The 20,990-nt window shown below is 37.7% G+C and overlaps 2 protein-coding genes across 5 annotated transcripts; one reads left to right on the top strand and one right to left on the bottom strand.

The window, feature by feature from the left end:
* Positions 1 to 1,554: 1,554 nt before the first annotated feature.
* On the bottom strand, positions 1,555 to 10,641 carry fahd2a (fumarylacetoacetate hydrolase domain containing 2A). Of its 4 annotated transcripts, none has more exons than XM_015034349.1 (8): positions 10,468 to 10,641; positions 9,407 to 9,672; positions 9,047 to 9,263; positions 6,126 to 6,185; positions 5,850 to 6,048; positions 4,942 to 5,050; positions 4,462 to 4,549; positions 1,555 to 1,659 (listed from the first exon to the last, which is right to left on the bottom strand). In XM_015034349.1, the coding sequence occupies exons 2-8, from the start codon at positions 9,670 to 9,672 to the stop codon at positions 1,597 to 1,599; spliced, it is 1,002 nt and encodes a 333-aa protein (XP_014889835.1). In that variant the 5' UTR covers positions 10,468 to 10,641; the 3' UTR covers positions 1,555 to 1,596. The 4 variants fall into 4 exon arrangements, with proteins under 4 accessions (XP_014889835.1, XP_014889834.1, XP_014889833.1 ...); XM_015034348.1 differs by lacking the exon at positions 10,468 to 10,641 and adding an exon at positions 10,336 to 10,461; XM_015034347.1 differs by lacking the exon at positions 10,468 to 10,641 and adding an exon at positions 10,384 to 10,444.
* A 240-nt stretch (positions 10,642 to 10,881) lies between these two features.
* Positions 10,882 to 20,424, top strand: LOC106948593 (putative aminopeptidase W07G4.4). Its single transcript, XM_015034345.1, has 16 exons — positions 10,882 to 10,988; positions 11,709 to 11,750; positions 11,839 to 11,929; positions 13,283 to 13,431; positions 13,517 to 13,625; positions 16,194 to 16,321; positions 16,403 to 16,502; positions 17,010 to 17,085; positions 17,165 to 17,250; positions 17,345 to 17,449; positions 18,408 to 18,483; positions 18,576 to 18,694; positions 18,779 to 18,862; positions 18,946 to 19,003; positions 19,768 to 19,949; positions 20,030 to 20,424. The coding sequence occupies exons 1-16, from the start codon at positions 10,978 to 10,980 to the stop codon at positions 20,165 to 20,167; spliced, it is 1,554 nt and encodes a 517-aa protein (XP_014889831.1). The 5' UTR covers positions 10,882 to 10,977; the 3' UTR covers positions 20,168 to 20,424.
* The last annotated feature ends 566 nt before the right edge of the window (positions 20,425 to 20,990 follow it).

Below are 20,990 nucleotides of genomic sequence, written 5' to 3' on the forward strand. Positions count from 1 at the left end.
CAGAACTAAAACAAAATTCAAGAGTTCAGAGAGTCTCCGTTTAATGGCTACTGTACAGAAATTAAGTTAATGATGATTTTTGGCTGATATTTTTTCGCTGAAAAACAAAAGGCATTTCTGCCACATTCACATTTATCTCTGCAGAACGGTCTGCAGAGATAATAGTCAGGATAGTTGTAGGACTTAATACTTAATTGAAACTCAGAAATGTCAAAAAAAAAAGAAGAAAATTTGAGATTAATCTAAAAATTTCTGAGATTTTTATAGAAAATGTTTGACTTCTGAAACTCAGAAATGTATCATTGTTTTGGTGGAAATGTAGTATTCCTTGTTTTTCTATCTAGGCCCTAATCGGCTGTGCTAAAGCTGTGATTTATTAAGGTGAGTTTTTTTAATCACTCCCTGAGTTAAGGAGCTTCAAAGTAAAAACGTAGAATATTTTTGGAAATGCCCTCGGATTTCCCTCTACTGGACAGTAAACTGATCAGTTGTGTTGCATCTGGACAATAATCCAGCTGGACTGAAAAAAACAGAACAAAAACACGTTACTAATATCACAGCCAACAAAAGCACCATGTGATAAAAATGGCGAAACGAGGAACTACGTCATCGAAATGGATGGACATAAAACACAAACTTTATGTAATGAAGAAACATGTGAAAAGTGCTGGAAAAATTTTTACATAGTATTTTCTTAGTAATTCATCACATTATATCAATGCTTTTTTTCTATACACTGTATATTTTTAATCTTGACCCAAAACATTACAAATCAAACTGAAGGGCAGCTGAAAGTAATAAAATCCAATTATTAATGATTATATGGCAGCTGCAGACGCTCATAAGAAGCTCAAATAAAACCATCTAATGTTTCACTAGCTGTAAAAAAAAAAAGAAACTGGGACAATTAAATGATAAATATTCTCTTAAGCAGTTTGATATAAATAATGTTTAATATTCTTGTTGCACAATTTTGACTAATCCTGCTTGCTTTGATATATAGATCTTAATTTTAGTTTAATTTTCCACAAAAAGATCTAATTATTGTTATACAAGATGTCTTCAGTCAGATGTTCCTCTTCAAAAAATGTCGAACTGCATTTATTGGACCCAGATAAACAGATTAGTTCCCCTGCAGCTGTCTGTGGGTGGTAATTAAAGAGGGCTTCTGCGCTTTGAGCTGCAGGGAGATTGAACACAAAGTTCTTAATACCGATTATGAATTCTCCTTCAGGTAACATGAATATTTTAATTCCATTATGTAATCTTCCTTTTCATGAAGTAGCTGCCATGCAAATCCTCTAAATTTGAAAATAAAAAATGGAGCGTTTATTATCCGGATTTTTATTTTATTTTTTTTTCGGTGCGTTAAAGTTAGTCGAGAGGTTCACGGTTTGTGCTGTACATCATGAGTGGGCGGCTGCTGATGGACACTTTACCAGCTGGTGAGTCAGTAGGTTGAGTCACTAATTACATTGTTTCATGTTGTAGTAAAAATACCACATTTTCCCTCTTTGTTACTATTCAACACTTGCAAATAAAACAAACAACTAACTTAATGTATTTTTTTTATTATTTTTCAGTTTCCTGTTGAGTTTAAACCACCTTGTTGATGATGGAGCCAATCTGGTCAATCTGGCACTCCACCACATCGCCTCTCTGAAAGGAAACAGTAAAACATTAGTTAAATTATTTATTCCTTATTAGTTTTCCTAAACATGCAACCAAAAGACAGCAGAGCCTCATCTTGCTAAAATAAACAGTTTTAGAATCACTTTGCTGATTTTTCCCACTTTGAGGGACAATAAAGGTTATTTCTGTTCTATTCTTTTTTAGAAAAGTAAAGGTGCTCTGTAAAAATATTTACACCCCCTGAGCTCTAGATTCACAACTTGTCATGTTACCACAACAAGCCTCTGTTTTTATTGTGATTTTATTCAAAAGACCATAAAAGCAGCACATAATACTAAAGTAGAAGAAACATAATAGATTTTTTTTTTCATCTAATTTTTAAAGTGTGAGGGGCATTTGCATGAAGCTCGTTTCCCTTTAATACCCCTAAATAAAATCTAGTGCCACAAACTGTTTTCAGAAGTAACTTAAAGAAAGGGGACTTATTTTGCTAAATAAAATTTTTGCATAATTTTTAAACTTCGATTTGGGTCTTAACTGCTTCTAAAAAAGACCCAAAATGCTTAAAAAAGAAAAAAAAGAGCTATTTTTCAACAATAAGTTGATGTTTTTTGGTGTCTGGAAAATGAGCAGTTTCAAAAAACTCCCGATTAAGTCACAATCGACAGGCATAGTGCCGTTACCTAGCAACCAAAGGTGACCTCCAGCACGTTTGGTCAGCTGGTTTTACCGCTGTAGCACTGTATAATGGCTGCTGGAAAAGGCAACTGTTTTGTTAACTTGCCATCCAGAAACCACTTGCTGCATTCTTGTTGGTTGCGCAGAAAGCTCCACTTCTGCTTTTCAAAGATGGACAGTTGTATTATTGTGCATCTGTTTGGAGAGATTTGCACATGCAAGTGTAAACGTTGAGCTGGGTGGCGTGGCCAGCAGCAACTTATTTTAATTTAAAATGACAATAGGCAGAACAGAGCAGACTAAAATGTCTTCATCTGAGAATGATTTTGTGCAAAAATATAATGAAAATGTTTTGTATTTCCCTTCAATCTATCCTAACCTTTTGAAGGAGGTATAACCTATAAAATTTACTTTTCTTTTTAAAATGATTCACTACTTTCTGTTTCTTGGCCACATAAAATAACCATTTTTGTGGCTGTAACTTGACAAACTGTGGAAAAGTTCAGGACTGTCTTAATACTTTTACAAGGTGCCGTGCGTCACATGGAAGACGGTACATCTATTTTAAGGAACACTCTCCTGTTACCATTATTACCTAATTAGCTTTTTGTCTGCCTCAACATTTGGTCAAGAATGGTCAAACCCCATGGGAGTGGAGAAAGGGGAAGCAGAAAAAACACAAACCGCTCCAAAAGAAATTGAATCATGCTGCCGAGTGTAAGATCTGCTAATTAACAAGGCGATACTGCGCCAGAATCTGATCCCCTTCTTTATTTTTTGGCCCATTTATGAACAGGAATGAAGCTTGATACTCGCAGATAAACTAAGCTCTGAGCTAATTGTATGTCTCATGCAGCGGCTGGTATGAGTCACTACGCTAAAATCCACTTTTCTGTGATTTAGGAACTCATTAAAAACATGTTTTGTTGTGAACAGTAGAGCTGAAGTGAAACGGCTTCTATTTTTACACTGAGGTTGTGCAGAAAAGTTGCATTAAAAGCTGACGTCAGCTACACTTTGACATTTTCACTTTGGGCTTTCATAACTCGCCAGGATTATTTTTTTTTGGCCTTCCGGTAACAACTTTCCCTTTGACAACGGTTATAAAACAAGCCAAAGCATGATGAGTCCACCCCCATAATCACCAAGTGGGAAGATGTTCCTTTCACAAAGCTCTGCTGTTTTAGGCCTCCAAGCATACCTACATGCTATTTTTACTGCATTATTCCGTTTCAGCAGAACTTGTGACGCATATTGTTACACAGCTGCATGCAATAAAGTTACACTTTCGTACACATTTCTGTGTTCTTATTCAGTCTGGAAAAAGTTAGGATTTAGATATTTTCCAAGTCTGGATAAAAATGAAGAGTGAAAACAAAACAACTCCAGAGCTAACCTCAGTGAAGATCTGCAAACCAAACAAAATCTGTCAAATATTTGTGCAGCAAACCTTGTTTGTGCCGCTAACACTTTAAATGTTTCCAAAGGTCAACCCAGCTGGTCCACATTTACAAAATCAAACAAATTTGGTGTCAATCAACTGTGCTACAAACATTTTGTTGGAAAAAAATGCAATTACTTTCCATTTAATGTTGATCTTTGATTTCTGGAAGCTTTTTTTTTTTATCTAAAAACCCTTGTGATGACCTCTGGAAACATTCATTAATATCTTTAACATGATTGCGGCACAAAAGGATAATTTTTGCTGCACAAACATTTGACGCAATTTCACTTAATTTGCAACTTGGGCGTTAATTTGAGTTTTTACACCTGAATTAAACAAACATTAACGGAGTCGATCAGGTATGTTGAAGAAGGGAATTAGATGCAGCGATATTAAGTAAATTTGAATAAATCTCCCATTGAGTCTTATTCATCAGATTAAAAATACCTTCAGGTACTTAGTAAATATACTTTTAGTAAAACCCACATAACATTTCAGTTTCTTTATTGGTCTGATGTAATATTCTGAATCTTGATGTAATTTTTGTGAACTGAAAACAAATAAAAGCTTTCAAATGTCCCGTCTGTGTGAAAATAATCTATATAAATGAGTTTTTAGAAGATATAGAATATGTTAATTTACTGAATGGATCTGGAAAGTTGCAGGAGGAAAATGTCCCGCTGTTATTTGCGTCATGCATGAATCACCTTAAGAAAGACGGGTGGGTTCCTGAAAACGCCCACACCGGGAGGAGTTCCCGTCAGGAACACGTCTCCTGGAGTTAACGTCACAAACCTGAAAGACACATTTATTTTTTATAAAAAAAGAGCCTTGAAACAGCATTAAAAAGATTAAGCTGTTGCAAAACAGATAATAGTGATTTACTTTCAAATCTGGGCAATAAAGACGTTTAAAATAACTAGTGCCATTTGTAATTTTGAACGGAGCCAGAAATGTGTTGTGAGTTGCCAGCAGGACATTCGCTGTCCCTCCAGCAAAGGAGGGAGAGGCTTTACCGTCCAAAAATGTAGAAATCAGATTAGCAACGCTCCAGTTGGTTGGCTGGTTTTGAGTGAAATGTTCCAGTCGATGTTGGATAATTCTCTGCTGAAGCTTTTGGAGACGTGAAGACAAGACTGTGTGCTCTATTAGGGAATCAAAAACTGCAGATTGCATCTGTGACTTACTTTGAAACCCAAGCAATCAGCGCTGCGGTCTTGAAGATCATCTGGCTGGTGTTGCTGCTCTGCATAGTGTCCCCGTTAACCAGGCAGCGGATCCCCAAGTTATGAGGATCTGGAGGAGAAAAGGATGAACAAAGCAAATATCCTCCTTAAAACATTTGAAACATTCATAAGGGACGAGACTTTAACCTGTTAATTTTGATTAATTACAAAGATTTTAAAACGCTAAACACAATGAATCACTTTTTTTTTTTGTCTTTTATTTTATTGTATTTGTATGAGCTGCTTGCTGTGCTCCCCCTACTCAACGTTTACACTCACACCTAAAAATGGCTGCAAACAGAAGGCCAATTATACATCCATACATCTTTGAAAAGCATTAGGGAACTTTGATGTTTCACTGCAAAACTAAATGTATTTTTTTATCCAAAAAACTCAATGTTGCTCACGGACGCTGAGCTAATGCAGATATTTTTTCCTCTGATATATTCAAGACGACCACAACTCGCTGTTTGCTGCTTGTTGTTGTTATTCCTGTCTTTATAATTTATCTGGTCCACTTATAAATCACTAATGTACGCAGGTAGACAGAAGCTAGTGTCAAATCCTAAGATTTTGCCCATGTGGGTTTTTTTTCTCCGTTTGATCCATTTAACTAACTGGAAATGAGAAGTAAAGTCAATCTTGTTTATATAATCACTGATTTAGTTGTATTCTCATTTTGTTTGAGCTGGATTTTTGCAAAAACATGGAGAAACGATGCACATTATTCAATTTTTTTCCTCTATAATGACTTTGTTTTTTGTCACCGAAGCAGTACGCATTCAGGGAGCCATGCTTTCCTCTGATTTTAGCTTGTTAACTCAGTGACGCAGCAAACAGCCAAAATCACAGTTAATTGCATGATTCACCAGATTGCCTCCGTCCTCCTCCTCGTTCTCTTTCACCTTTCACAGCATCAATAGTTACTAGGGCGGGTCCGAGAGGGCAGAAGCTGTCAAACGTTTTCGACAGCAGCCACTGCTTCCCGTTGCGCTTAAACTGCCAGTCGCGAGCGCTCACGTCATTCGCCACGGCGAACCCGGCCACATGGGAGAGAGCGTCTTCCTCCTGAAAAACAGCAGGAGTGACGATGGTTTCACCAGAAATGCTTCACCAAAGTAGGTTAGCAGGGACGGGAGGCTCACCTTGATGTGTTTTCCTCTTCGTCCAATCACAAAGGCCAGCTCCACCTCCCAGTCCACCTCCTGCAGCAACAGAAAAGACCAGGATAAAGTCTTGAAGGTGACCTATTCCTTGTACAGGTTAGGTTAGGGTAGTTCTGTGGTCTATTCAAAACATGTCCATATATAGATAATGAGATTTTCTGGTCAGTTCTGCCTATTTTGAGCTGTTTTTTTTTTGTTTGTTTTTTTTAAGCATTCTTGTCACTTTAAATCCAAATAAACTGACTGTGCCCACCAACCATGTGGAAATGGCACAAAAGTAGAGCCTCTAGCACACCAACAAAAATACAGCAAGTGGTTTCTGGACAGAATGCCAGCTGGCCAAACAAGCTCGAGTTCTGTTTGGGTTGCTAGGTAACGGGCTGGGCCTCCCTTGGGTTGCTAGGTAACGGGCTGGGCCTGGTGATTCGTGATAGAACATTCCAAAGGTTTTTGAAATGGCTCATTTTCCAGACTTAAAAAGAACTTATTGCAAAAAACAGCTGGGTGTTTTGTTAAGCGTTTAGAAGCACTTTTACAGAGCCCCTAGGGAACATGGGGGGGGGGGAAAATTATTTTGCGTTACCTTACAAAACTTTTGTTTCCTCGCAATGAGCAAACGCACCCTGGTCCATTTTGTATACAGCCACAAATGTCAATTTAAATTTTAAAATATATACACATTTAAAGATCATAAGTGTTCATATATTCTTAATCCTTTGGTTTAAAAAAATAGATTGAAAATTGATTTATTCACTGCATGTTTGTCTCTGTAAGGTTGAGATGCACATGAAAACGGCCCTTTATACTCTATACTCTTTATACTTTATATTCATACTACCAGCACAAAAAAGACAATCAGATGACTTTTACTCAAAAATAGTCCAAATAGTTTGGATGTATTTTTCTCTCTTTCCTTCTTACATAAAGTTTCTGTTTATATCTTAGAAGGGATGGAAAAAGATTGAAAGTCCGTTTGGCCTGTTCTGCTTTTGCATTTTGCACATTGGTTTGTCCATTTCTACCCTGAAGAAAAATATATAAAACTTCAGATATTTAACAAACGAGAGTTTAACAAGCATGGAAAAAACCTTCTGAAAACCTTATATAACAGCAGCGAGTACAGTGGCCACCGTAAGAAAGTCTTTCAGTATTCAGTTATGCCTCCTGAACTTAGTACGTTATTGTGAGAGAACGCAAAGAAAAAATATCTTCCACGTCCCATAGGGGGCTTCGTGCAGTAGAGACCCAAATGGAAGCATAAAAATGTGCAAAGTCACACATCAGACGTGGATTAAAAAAGTTCAGATAGGACTTCATTTTTAAAAGAAAAATAAATCTCCTCACCCCTGAGTGATAATTTATCTTCACTGGAAACATGACAAACTGGTGGAAGGTTGTCTCTAAGTCAGGAGAAATCAGTGGATAAAACTGTTCAGGTAATATTTAATCCCCATCAACAGCACCAGACATCTGCAGAGAGATCTAACCGAATTAAAAGACAAAGCTGAGCCCACACACCGACTGCTCATCCTGCTGCTGCCGACTCCAAAAAGACAGAAATATGTAATTCAGCTCAGCTGCTCTTCACATTAATTACTTTCATTTGGTCCAGTTCAAATGTTTTCAGTTGAAAATACTTTTGGATCACAAAAAGGTTTCATTGTTTTTAGTAAAACTGCAGAAGTTGTGACATGACAATGAATTAAGCATGCAATATTTTAAATAATCAAACTGGCCTGATTTATGTTCAGAAGCATAAATCAGACCAGTTCACCCATTTAAAAGACTGATCTCTGTTGCTGCTAAAAAAAAAAGGAAGACTATGAGGAGAGTAGTGACAACATCTTCAATCTGATCTTATCAAAGTCGTGAGGGAGGGTTCTAGATTTTCCTTCCCAGACTTTATCTCTGCTACGAGGGGAAGGATTTACAGGCTGTGATACCCTTCCACCTTCGAATCGCACAGTGAAAAATAAAACAGATGTTTCACCCGGGAGGGTGAAGTTTTAAATTATTAGCAGAGTTTGTCGTCTGTGTGAACAGATTCATCAAGATGGAGAAAAACAAATAAATCCTGCTCCCACTTTCATCTGTTCTTTTGAATAATATCACTAAGCGGTAGAATTACAGCCCTTAAAGAGTTTTTATGTTCCGTACATTAACATAGAAATTATGTTTGACTGATAATACTACAATTACTACATTTTGATTGAAAATATGCTGCTTTAGCGACTAAAGCTTTCAGTGATCTGCACTTGTACCACAGTGCCACCTAGTGGTCATACATTACTATTAACCCAGCATACTTTAATTTGTTCAGGTTGTTTGCAACAACTTCAGAGCTGAATATTATGTAATCCCTTAAATTGATAATTAGTTTATACTCTACATTAATCAAGCTATGAATATAATTAGACCAGCGTGTCTAAATGTGGCCCTTGTATTAATTTATTGTGGCCCCTAACTGCAGTTCTGAAATGGCACCAATCAGATCGTCCAGCAAATGCAAATGGACACTTTTTATCATTTTATTATGAGATTTTCTGATCTATATCTTAAATGTAAAATGTTAGGTACAACTCAAAGTATTTTTTTTATTAAAGCTAGGAAACTATGCAACTTTATTTTTGTAAGAAACATCTGAGGCCCTAAATGAGACACGTAATATTTGATTATTTCCTTCTTTGGTTTTTAAAACATTACATTTAATTTAATGCTTAAATTGAAGTAAATAATTATCAATAAAATTATTTTATGCTTTTATTTGGGGTAAAAAAAACAAACATTTTGTTTAAAATTAATGTTTTTCAAAGGGTCCCACAGTTCATTGCTTTAGCCTCATTCAGTGGTTTCAAAGCAGCTCTAAGAGTCGTTTAGTGGAGACGTTTCCTTTTTGTTACCTGGCTCTCTGGAGGCAGAATAATGTCGCCATACGGACCCGTGATGGCACTGGGGAACTTGCTGAAGATGATGGGTTCTTCAGGGATCGGGGCATTCTGCTCCAGACAGTGGTCCCGGTAGTTCATGCCCACACACACCACTTTCTCTGGGGCCAAGATGGGGGATAGCAGCTGGATGTTTGCTCTTTCAACCACAAACTGGCCAGATGCCAGAGCTCTGCAGAGGAAGAGCACTTACTGGAGGAATTTCATAGTGATTATCCGTTAGGTTCATTCATATTACGATGCTGACAAGAAGAAAAACTGAGATCAGAGAAGAAGAAAAATAAATAAAAGCATGAATAAATCCTGTTTGGGTACCTTTGTGCACAGTCCAGCCCTTTGTCTCCCAGCTGCAGCAGCTCTCTCACAGTTGAAGGCATAGAGGAGTCAAACGCCTTCAGATCCACCACATTTAGCCCCTCGCCTTGCTCCACTCCAACTCTGATATCATCTCCGTCACCTGTGCGACGAAACTGCACCAAACGCATCGCTGCACCGCTTAAGCCTCGCTGCTGTGTGTCTAACGTTTGTTTCTGAGAGATGAAACTCCTGAAGATGCAACAGGAGCGAAGGGGAATTCTCATCTATTTATTAAAAAGAGAAACAAACTTCATGTAAGGTAAACTGCTAACGAGTGTAATGGAACATGCAAAACAGCAATTTAAGTTGACTGTCTATTATGAGCTTCTTTGCTAATATAACATTTTATTAAGGTTTTGATCTCCAAAATAGAATGTTTTATAATTTATTTCAATATCTCTGGAAAGAAATGTGCTTTAGCAGAGTACTACTTTGTTCAATTATCATTATGGTTTGGAGCATAATATTTTTATGATCCAAGACCCGAGGTAAATCCAAGATAATTTGCGGTAAAGCTTGAAAATTGAATTGTGTCCAATTTCAGAGCTTTATCTGTTGAGCCAAGAGAAAAAATGTAATTCTTTATGCATCTAAATTTGATAGACATAAAGAGAAAAAATGCTTGCAGCTGCATTTGCACCCAAGTCTGACGGTGCGAACACAAATGCACGCCACACTTTTCAGACTTATCAAACTTTACAGGGTGAATCAACATTCACATACTAAAAACAAGGGAGAACTTAGTAAGCGCCGTGTAAAAACGTTTACAAGGGATGCCAAAATAATATGAATTGCAACCACTTATCTGTCGCAGCATTTAAAATGTGAAAGAACTTCCTTAGATTTGATTAAATGAATCCCAAACACAATGTTTCACAGCTGCCTACCTGCAAGTCGAGAAGCTTCCTACAAATGCCTGCTCAGGAGGAACGTACCATTGCAACATAGCTACCAACAGCCAAACTAGTGACTGTGCGACTTTGCACTGTTTGTAGTTTGCAGCCGACAGAATCACTCACCTCCACGGTTCTGCACAAGAAAACGCTACAACTAGCTACTTCCGGTCAGCCTTTGTAGTCCAAAATGTCAGCTTGGTCAAAAGTGATTTATATGTTTAAATTCACGTTTTATTGGCACCGTAGCTATTTTAATGACTGCGTCTGATAAACCAGTCTGTGTTATTTAAAATATTAGAAATATTCTGTGTGCGTTTAGTCAAGGAATACATAAAACTACATTACCCAGCAAACCCTCTGACGGAAGTTCTCCTCCGCTAGCTAAATTATGGACAAACTGATTTAAAAACACTTGTTTTGACAGAAACATATTACCTTGTTTATATTCAGATTAGAAAACAGCACTGTGATAACTCAATGTTTATTTTAATATCGACGACGCTTTTCAAACGTTGGACTCGTTTGAGTCCGTGAAGGCATCACCGGTCATGTGATCAAGAGAGGAAGCGGTTCGGAGAAGGAGCCGCTGACTGTCGTCTCTTTCACCTCGAAGGCTGCAGGAGGACAGCAACAATGTGCACCAGGTGAGGTTAATGGTCTTTAATTTATCAAATCTGGGTCTTGTCCGGTTTTAAGTATCACCTCACGCATTGATTCTAATTTTGAGCTGCCTTTCCAAGTAGTAGCTGCAACCGTGTGGCTTATTGTTACACTTTATTTTTCCACAATTAACTACTTTGTTTTCTTTAGACTCATTTATTGTACCTATGTATTTATTTATTTAATGCTAATATTCAAGAGGCTGTTTTTAACTGTTTTGTTTGGGGAAATTTGACACTTATATTCTGCTTTTGGGATTTAAACTAATTTGGATTAAGTTTCCTTTAAAAGGCTTCACAACTGCATACATGGCAGTTTTAGTTTCTCTTCCTGTATGTCATATGATACTAAAACCTTCTTCTGTTTGGTGTTAAAGTTGATTTGTCATCAGATTTAAAGTCATAATCGTCTACAAAGGGAGGTGATTGCACCCTATAAAGTGTGCAAAGAAATAAAAGTAAGCGTTAGATGCAGAGATTTTGTTTTATTATTCTGCTTTGCAGGTTGCAACAAGAAAAATAAGTTTTTACCCTCATGAGTCTTATCGGCTGCTTTCTTTCTTCCATGGCTGCAGGTTTCAAAGGTCCTACAGTTTTTTTCTTCTTGCTGTTATCAAGTCATATTTTAAACCAGACCTGTTGCTTCATTCTGTCTTAGTTATCTTATGTTGTGTTGCTGACATTGCACTCTGTTTCTCTGTCCAGCGTCCAGCCCACTGAGTGGACCAAAGACCTCACAAACCAGAAGTGAGTATCTGGAAGAGTCCTACTCCTCTTACTTGGTCTGTTTCAGACAGAATTGGATGCTGATTTTATTGTTTTTTTGTTTTTCTAGTTTTGATGGCATCATCTTGGTGACCCAGAGCCATGACACTCTCCCACCTGAGCTGGAGAGCTTGAAAGCCCCGCTGCAGGATTACAGCTCTGTAAGTGTCTGCACTTGCATCCCCGCTGGCTTATAAAGTCAAGCTGCCACTGGTTTGTGGAGGTTTAATTTTCCTTCTGCATTGCTAGTTCTTCACAATGGCCCTAGGTATTTGCCTTATGTACCATTTGTGTGAAATTGAAACCAAAACTTTACGTACACCAAATAAAAAGACACATTCTCATTTTTTCCTCACTTTGAAGTTAAATCAGACCAATCAGGTCAGTCAGAATTATCAAAATTATTTCTAGTTGATAAATGCTTGAAAACGTAGTGAGAACTTTTTTTAGAGATCTTTTTGTAACTTTCCTTGAGTTCAGAAGTTTCCATACATTTTTTCAGTAGCTGCATTAACAATAATCATATAATCAAAATAAATTCGCTTAGTGGAAAAATGGCAGTTTTGGAAAACTAGTTTTTCAATAAAAAGTTTTGGCGCTGGGATGAGGTTTGGTTTTGGCTGTACCGAAATTGGTTTATTTTGCAAAACTGCAATGGAAACATTTTATTTGCATCACACAAGTCACAAGATGACACGAAGTGGCAAAGCTTGTTTTTAATGTGTGAGCAAACTTATTGATGTATTATTTTAGTTTAATTGCATTTCTTATTTAATTGAAATAGTGCAATTGTAAAGTTGAGTGTTTTTTTTTTTTTTTTTGGTTTTGTTTTTTTACATTAGCAGAATATTGACAAAGTTTTAGACACATTTCTAATGGAAATGCTGCTACCGTCAGTGATGATTGTCTTTTAAACTCTGCGATAAGTCGAACCTTTTAGTTTTGCTTCTCACAATAGTTTATTGAAGATCTGACTCATTTCTCCTGACAGAACTGGTGGACATGATTCTAACTTGTATTTATTTGTTGGTCCAGGTGAATTGTTTATTTAGTTTGGATATTTAAAATGTCTTCCAGTTCCAGTGTTAAATATTCATTAGAAGTTTATTGATCTTTCGGACAGAGTGTATTTGCATTGCTATTATATTACTTAAAAATATTCTCAAAACAATATTATCATTTATCACAATAACTAACTTATAGTCATCCAGCAAAATTGATCATGTATCATGAAATTAAAACAAAAAAATGAATCAATAATGATTTATGAAGTAATATGAAACGCTTGTACATTTTTCAGGTATATTGTCAGCCCAGCTTTACTTTTGGTACAGATACCGATACGTTGAAAATGACCATGACGTTGTTAATGCCAGTATGCTCTGCATCCCTACAAACAATCTACACTCCAGTTTAACTCTGATATGTCACAAAATGTGAAAAATTGAAGAGATATAATTTCTTTTATTAGACGGCTCATTATCAGAGTTGCTGTTATTCTTCGTGACCTCTAGGTGGACAGCGGTTTGGGGGATGAGGTGGTGCTCATCAAGGTTCCCAGTCTTCCCGGGAACCGTCTGATATTTGCCTCCACCGGCCCAGTGAACCGGGACTACGACGACGTCAGGCGTTTCAGTGACGCCGCGATCAAAGGCATCAAGCGGTCAGTTAACAGCATCTCACCGGCCTCTCCTCCATGTTTCATTTTATCCACAAATCTTTGCTCAGCATCATTGTCTCATTTGCAGTGCCTTGAAAGCTGGCATGCAGCGCCCCCTGCTGGTTTGCCCCCCCCACAAGGACTATAAGGACAACGCCTTGGCGGCTGCACTCGGTGCCCTCCATGCCCTCTACATGGTGAGAAACTAAAGACTCTTCTGGAAAATAAAGATCATTATTCCAGACAGAGCCAATGATCACATTTTTGGGAACCCCTAGGGTTTTTTTTTCCATGTTTTTGTTGAAAAAAACACCTTGTAGCATTTAAAACAAGTTGTTCAACCTGTTTCACTTGCTTGATTAGCCATCAGTTAGACACCTGTCAATATAAAAAGTGACGAATGTTATAAAACTCACTCAACAATGAAATCCAGCACCGACCTTGTCAGTAAATGTTGAAGGTTCCCTGCCAGATGGGTGTAAAAGTTGGCATGCAAACAAAATGGAAAGGTTATGAAAACATGAGCTCGACCAGTCTGACATGATGGGACAGGGAACCGAAAGCATGCAACGTTGGCCTGAGAAAAAGATCACGTATGCTCACTGAGCGACAAAATGGTGCAGACTGCCTTCAAGGTGGTAAATACATTGGTTATTTGCTCACTGGCAGTTGTTCTGTTGGGTAAATGTAGTTTTTGAGCTTGGAAATTTCTGATTTTTGCGCTTTTGAAACTAAGAAAGTTTCCAAGTTTTTTTCTAGAACATTTCTCAAAGTTTGAGATTTTAGGCAGCAATTTACTCATAAGTTGTTGTTTTTTTTGTATGGCCGTAATACACCGAAGTAGACTTCTGTGTGAACGGCTAACGTCCTCAAAGCGATACGCATGCGCAGAAGAAGAACGTTGACGTCACACTGCAGCGCACTGTTTACGGAAGTAATAATGGATGGACTTAAAAATCGATCCGTAAATGCACGGATCGATTTTTAAGTTTATTCAACGTTGTTGAATAAACTGTCGACGTCTTGTGTCGACAGTATCGACACAAGATCAAAAGACGAAGGAAGCTAATAAAAGAAAGCATATTTAACCGAAACGGCCTGGGCGCGGCGGTGGCGAAGAAGAAAAAGTCGCATTTGGGTGAACGCAGTTTAAGGCAGTGGTTTGTCACTCTGCTTAAGCACACCTGGCTCCAATATTGGCTCATTATCAGAACTCTGTAGCGCTTGACTGCATGTTAGTGACGCAGTTTCAGCTTTTAGGACAAAGGCGCAACCTAAACTCGAGGTTGCGCCCTTCAGGATTGCAGTTTGAAACCACTGCTTTATGGGAAACATTCTTCATAGGACGGGGTGGAGAGAACCGCATGCCGACTGTAAGAGCCATGTGAATGAAATAAGTATGATTGATGTAACGGGAGCACACAGCTTTCACACATGGGTGTGTCGATGTGACTGTCACCAAGGTATGAATGGGAAGGTTACTGGGGCTGGCTTGGTGTGTCTGAGGAAGCGGTGCATCGGGGTGGTCATAGTTTCTGTTGACCGTAGTGCCGTTGATTGTTGGCACTGTGCATTGTCTGTGTCGCAGTCCTTTTAAAGTTTAAAGTATGACAATCAAAGTGGAATAAATCGATAATTGTGACTGAACAAAGAAGTGGCCTGGAGTGTATCAAAACAAGCGTTTGGACAGTTGAGATTCCTCGAGTAAACCCAGTGCTGCCCTCATACTCCATTAGTTTGCTGCACATTTACCAATCTTTCATGAGAAGCTGGTATGTCAAAACATTCCACCTCCCATAGCAGCTGGATCAACACCAGGGAATGTGGTCATAAAGAAATGCTTGCAATAACTCTACGCATATTTGGCTTGAAAAATGTACTTGACCACATTACTTGATGTCAATCATTACTTGACATTATATCATCGTCAAGTAATTATTTTTTTATCCGTTCTTAAAACAATTTAAACAACTTGCCTGAAAAGGTGCAGGCAGAAGAAGGAGCGAGCATTTAAAGTATATTATCATGAAAGATTTCTTACCATAAGAATTTTGATTTATCGTTGTAACAGTAAAATTTATTGGAAATTTTACTCTTATATTTTCATCACCATTTATTCCACATCAAAAATATATTCAAAAATATAATTAAATGAAGTTACTGTGTACAGTTTATTTATATTATCATTTTTTAAAGTAAGTAGCATCCTGAAGAAGTCTTTCAAATGGGAATGTTTTTCAAGAACAGTATTTTAGTGTTGCTGCGAATGCTGTGCCATGCGGTCACAGCCATACAGTTATCTAAACCAAGAAGCAATATTTTCTTAAATTATAGTTTTTATCATTTTCACAATATAACCACAAAATATCACGCTAAAATTTAAAGTTCGTATCGCCCACCCCTTCGATAGTTCCCCTTCATTAGTAGTTACAATCTATAAAAACCCACAACATTTCTCTTCTTATATCTAAATCACTAAACGGAAAGAAAAACAATCCAAAGCCAAACAGATGCAACACGATTTGAAGTTATTTACTCTTGTAACCAGCAAATATTTTCATTTTTGTAGAGGCCATTCTTTTATCATTAATTAAATTCAGACATAAAAAAAAAAATATTTTTAGCTTTTATGTTTTGTAAATTTACAAATATGTCACAAATTATGTTTTATGTTTAGATTCATGTCTTTAAAAATTATAATGCAGTATTTGAGCTCTGACATCATTTCAAATGCCTTTTAGTAACAAGTTTTCTTACCTTGAAAGCCCCTTGAAGTGCGAGAGGCGAACATCAAGTCGTCGGTCCACAAGGTGTGCGTTCTGGGTCTGTGGGCGGCGCAGGAGGCTGAGGGCCGGCGGCTGGTGGAGCTGGCCAACGCTCTGGAGAGCGGGAGGTGGGTCAGACGCTTCGTTTCACCTGTTTTATCAGGCTCTGTTGTTGAAAACCCAGCAGCTGCTTCGCTTTGTCTCCTCAGACTGGCCTACCGCGACATCGGCGGCTCTGACCCTGAACGCATGGCGGCTCCTCGCGTGGCCGAATATGTCCAGGAGCTGTTCAAGAACAGCCCTGTGGAGGTAAGGGCGAGTTCTGCACACATGCAAAACAAAACAAAACAAAAACAGTCATGTTATCAGCAAATTTCTTTTCGGTCATGGTTGATGTATGCAGCATTTTTATTACTGAAGGTAACTTAGTTACTTTTTCTATTTAATTACAGCTGCAAATCTTTCAGGGTCTCTACCAGCTTCATACATTTAAAGATTTAAGTTCTTCTCTGCAAAATAGCTGAAACTGTGTAAAATGTTTAGTTTGTTGTTCTGTAATATTACAATAAAGTCTTTACAACAAACAGGATGCATTAAAGACAACTGCTATCAGAATGACTGATAGCAGTTGGGTTTTATTCATGGGTTTTACAGTAAACTTTTTAAACATTTTCAAAACTATTTCTCATTTACCTTCCAGTTAAATTAGTCTGTTGCATAACATTTCAATAAAACTAATGAAAGTATAAGTGGCTCCAGCGACGCGCTTTAAAACGCAGAAACGGCTGGATCTTCACCTGGTTTGTGTGTTTCCAGGTTGAAGTGCTGAGCAAAGTGAATGCTCTGGAGAAGGAGTATCCGTGTCTGGCTGCAGTGAACCGCTGCGCTAACAGTAAGACAGCAACTTTTCTTCTCAACACAGATTTCCTACAGATCTAATCAGTCCTAATAAAAACCTAAAACCTCTCCAGATGTGCCTCGTCATCAGGCGAGAGTCATCAAGCTGCAGTACTGTGGAGAGGGACCGATCCAGAAGACACTCATGTTGGTCGGAAAGGTGAGAGTTTTAAATGTTTGCTGATCTGTCATGGAAGAATAAATAAAAATACTACTACTACTTGTAATTTCCTCGTCTTGTTCTCTCTTTGCAGGGCATTACCTACGACACAGGAGGAGCAGACATCAAGGCTGGAGGCTTCATGGCCGGGATGCACAGAGACAAGTGTGGAGCTGCTGCTGTTGCTGGATTCTTCCAGGTAAATAATCAGTTTTTCTACATCTCACTTGAACAGAAGTAAGTAATTTAATCCACAGGTCAGATAATCACAGCTGAGGGCAATTAAGAGAAACCAACTAACCTAACAGCGAGCTGGAGAGACATGATGGAAAACACAACAAATAAATGTATAAATATTAAAATATTAGTTTAGGAGAAGGATGCTTGAATGTGAATGTTCTCTGCTGCTGTTAAAATGAGTTGTAAGAATTGGTAGAATAAAATGAGTTATTGATTAGACTAATATTTAGGTGTCCAGTTTGTCCCTGTGAGACATTATCAGACATTCGGGCCGTCTTTAATTTCAGTTCAAGTGAGTTTTTATTTTTTTTTTAAACCGTTTCTTTCGAGCTCTAAAATACTCACACAGTTTCAAACACTCTGCTTTTCATGGATCAGAGCAGCTGTACAGTATCTGCCTAAAACTGATTGAAGATATAATTATTAATGGTTTGTCCAAGTGAGTGAATACATATTATTAATTCTTTATTATAATTTATTTGTTTATTTCATTCATTTACAGTTTAAAATGAACATGTTGCATGTTGACATAAACATTTTCGATGAAAATGAGTTGTTTGAAGAAAAGGATCATATATAGTCTTCCCCTCAATTTACTATAAGCAACTAATGGTCAGTCATCCATCCATATAGATAAAAACTTCTGTTTTGATCATTACAAAACAGAAGTGGGCCCAAAGCAGAGCCCTGAGGACCCCAATGTTAGATCATTAGAATCTGTTAGGATGTGATTTATCTGGACACTAGAGCTTCTCACCAAACTATGAAGTCTGTTAATTGACTGTCTTGAATTTTTTTGCATTTCTAAAAAAAATAATAATAATAATAATTGAGGCATTACTTAGAAAAAGTAAATTGGACTGAAAGAGAAACCTCACCATTCAGATTCTGTTTGATGTAGATCTAACCTCGTTTAGATTTTAGCCCATCTGAAGCCGAGACATCTGAAGGTGTTTGGTGCGATGACCATGGTGAGGAACAGTGTGGGCTCAGGTGAGTGTTGACCTCTTCATACCTCCACTGACGTGTAATAATAATAAAACACATCCTGGTCTCACCTGCCACCTTCCTGTGCGTTTTCTCAGACTGCTACGTTGCAGACGAGCTGGTGGTGTCCCGCGCCGGTCGCAGAGTCCGGGTGGGAAACACAGACGCAGAAGGCCGTATGGTGATGGTGGACCTGCTCTGTGAGATGAAGGAGAAGGTTGGAAACGCTGCATCGACCCTCTCACAGATCTGTCATTTCCTCTAATCCGTCTCCTCTAAATGTGACGGTTCGTCTCTGCAGGCTGCACAGGAAGTTTCCCCGCATATCTTCACGATTGCAACTCTGACTGGTCACGCCATTAGAGCCATGGGACCAAACTATTCTGTGAGTTCTCTGAAAAATACAAACCTAAACTCCTAAACTGGAAGCGTTCACGCTTTTCCTCGTTACAAATATTATCATTGTAGATCATCATGGACAACGGGCCGGCACACCGCAACGGGAACGCCGCTCAGTGGCAGAAAGGTGAGATGAACTGTGACTCACTGAAAGGAGAGGACATTTATAGAATAGAATTTTCCTTATTGATCCCCAATGAGAAATTACTTATTTGTCCACAAACTACTCCATCCGAAGTATCACCACAACATCACTGCAATACAAAGTATGTTTCAGAGAATTATAAGTAATTATAATATGTACATGAGATTGATGTTATTTAAAAATGACCTAAATATAAAATAAAGTAACGTATAATAACAAGCATGTACATGGAAATATGTTAATTTATGAATAAATCTCTAAATGAGTCCAGAGAAAGTTTAGATTTAAAGGTACCAAGTTTGGCTTGTATCATTTATTTATTATTATTATAAATTCTTATTACGATAAATTAAAAAAAGATTTATCTCTATGGAAATTATTATTGATGATAAATTAAAAAAACTAAACAGACATTATGATCTGACATATTTTTATTTTAACCACTTTTTGTTTGAGAGTATCAATAAATATCGGTAAATTTGAAAATGTGATTAAATTGAGTTAATGTGTTCAGTGTTGATTTCATGTATCGGAAGTGAAAAAAGTGAATTTGTTCATCTTTATTCGTAAATAATTCTGAATTTTTGCTGATTACAATCCTTAATTTGTCCTTTTCAACTGCAATACATCTAATTGCCCACAAGGTGTCGCTGTTGGGACTGTATTAAGACGTTAAATGAAAGTTTCTGCGTGAGGCTGAGCGTTTGCAGCTCTTTGTAACCTGAGCTCGACCGTCGCTCCTGCAGCTGGAGACGTGCTCGGTGACGTGTTTGAGATTTCCAACATCAGACGGGAGGACTACGAGTTCCACAAGGGCCCGTCTGAGTACGAGGACATCCTGCAGAGCAACAACCTCCCGTCCTCCGCCACACCGCGAGGACATCAGACCCCCGCGGCCTTCCTCATCATGACCTCGGGCCTCGACAAGGTCGTCAGAAAAACCCAGCGCTTGCGCGTCTGCCGCTCGTTGGATCAGAACCGCTGACCTCTGTTTGAATGTCTCCACAGCACGGAGTCGACTCGGACGCGCCTCTGCCCTACTCCCACATCGACATCGCTGGATCCAGTGGTCCTTTCCCCGGAGTCCCCACGGGAGCCCCCATTGTCGCCATGGCAACCAACTACATCTTTCAAGACGGCCTCTAAAAAAATATATATTGATTTAAAAAGAAAGAAAAACCTTGATGAAATGCACCTAATCTAGCATTTTCCTTCAAATTTACTCTTGTGAAAACCTCAGGTTTGTGTTTGTTTCTAACTCTCTTCCTTTCTGAATCTTGAGTGGAAGAAACCTGCGAAGTGGCCTGAATCAGCAAACTCTCAGGGGTTAAATTTAGACATTCATGAAACCAAGTTCTGCTCATTACTCAATAAAGAAGTGGGGGTTTACGGTTGTACTGCTATGTCCGTCTCATATTTGTGTTTTTTCTTCAAACAGATGAAATGTTCAAATCGGATGACAATTTATAAAAGTTGGGTACCAGAACATTTATGACTCCAGTCAAACTGGTATGTTGGTATATTTGATTTGAATTATTGGAAACGTTTGTCTTCACACATTTTATCAATATTTTGAGGTACTACTGTGACAAATATTGATTTAAAAAAAAACTTTTACTTATTTTTTAGGTAATTGACTACATGGCACAGAAAATATTGTTCTTGAAAAACATTCTCATTTAAAATTGGCATCTTGAGTGTCGTATTCAAATTACAATAACCCACATGATATCACACTCATGTATATATTACTTTTAATTACCTTACATTTTCAAAATTAATTCTGTATTCAAAATATATAATGAATATTTTCAAAATTACTGATATATATATTAGGTCATATTTAAACTACAATATACTTGTGCACATATTTTTACAATTAGATTTTTGAAATGAACATATGCAGTCATTTAAATTATCACACATGTATTTATTTAAATTTTTGAAATTATATAGTCATTTAAATTAC

This window comes from Poecilia latipinna, unplaced genomic scaffold (assembly GCF_001443285.1).
Source record: "Poecilia latipinna isolate Pla-1442-1.1 unplaced genomic scaffold, P_latipinna-1.0 Scaffold296, whole genome shotgun sequence".
Lineage (NCBI taxonomy): Eukaryota > Metazoa > Chordata > Actinopteri > Cyprinodontiformes > Poeciliidae > Poecilia > Poecilia latipinna.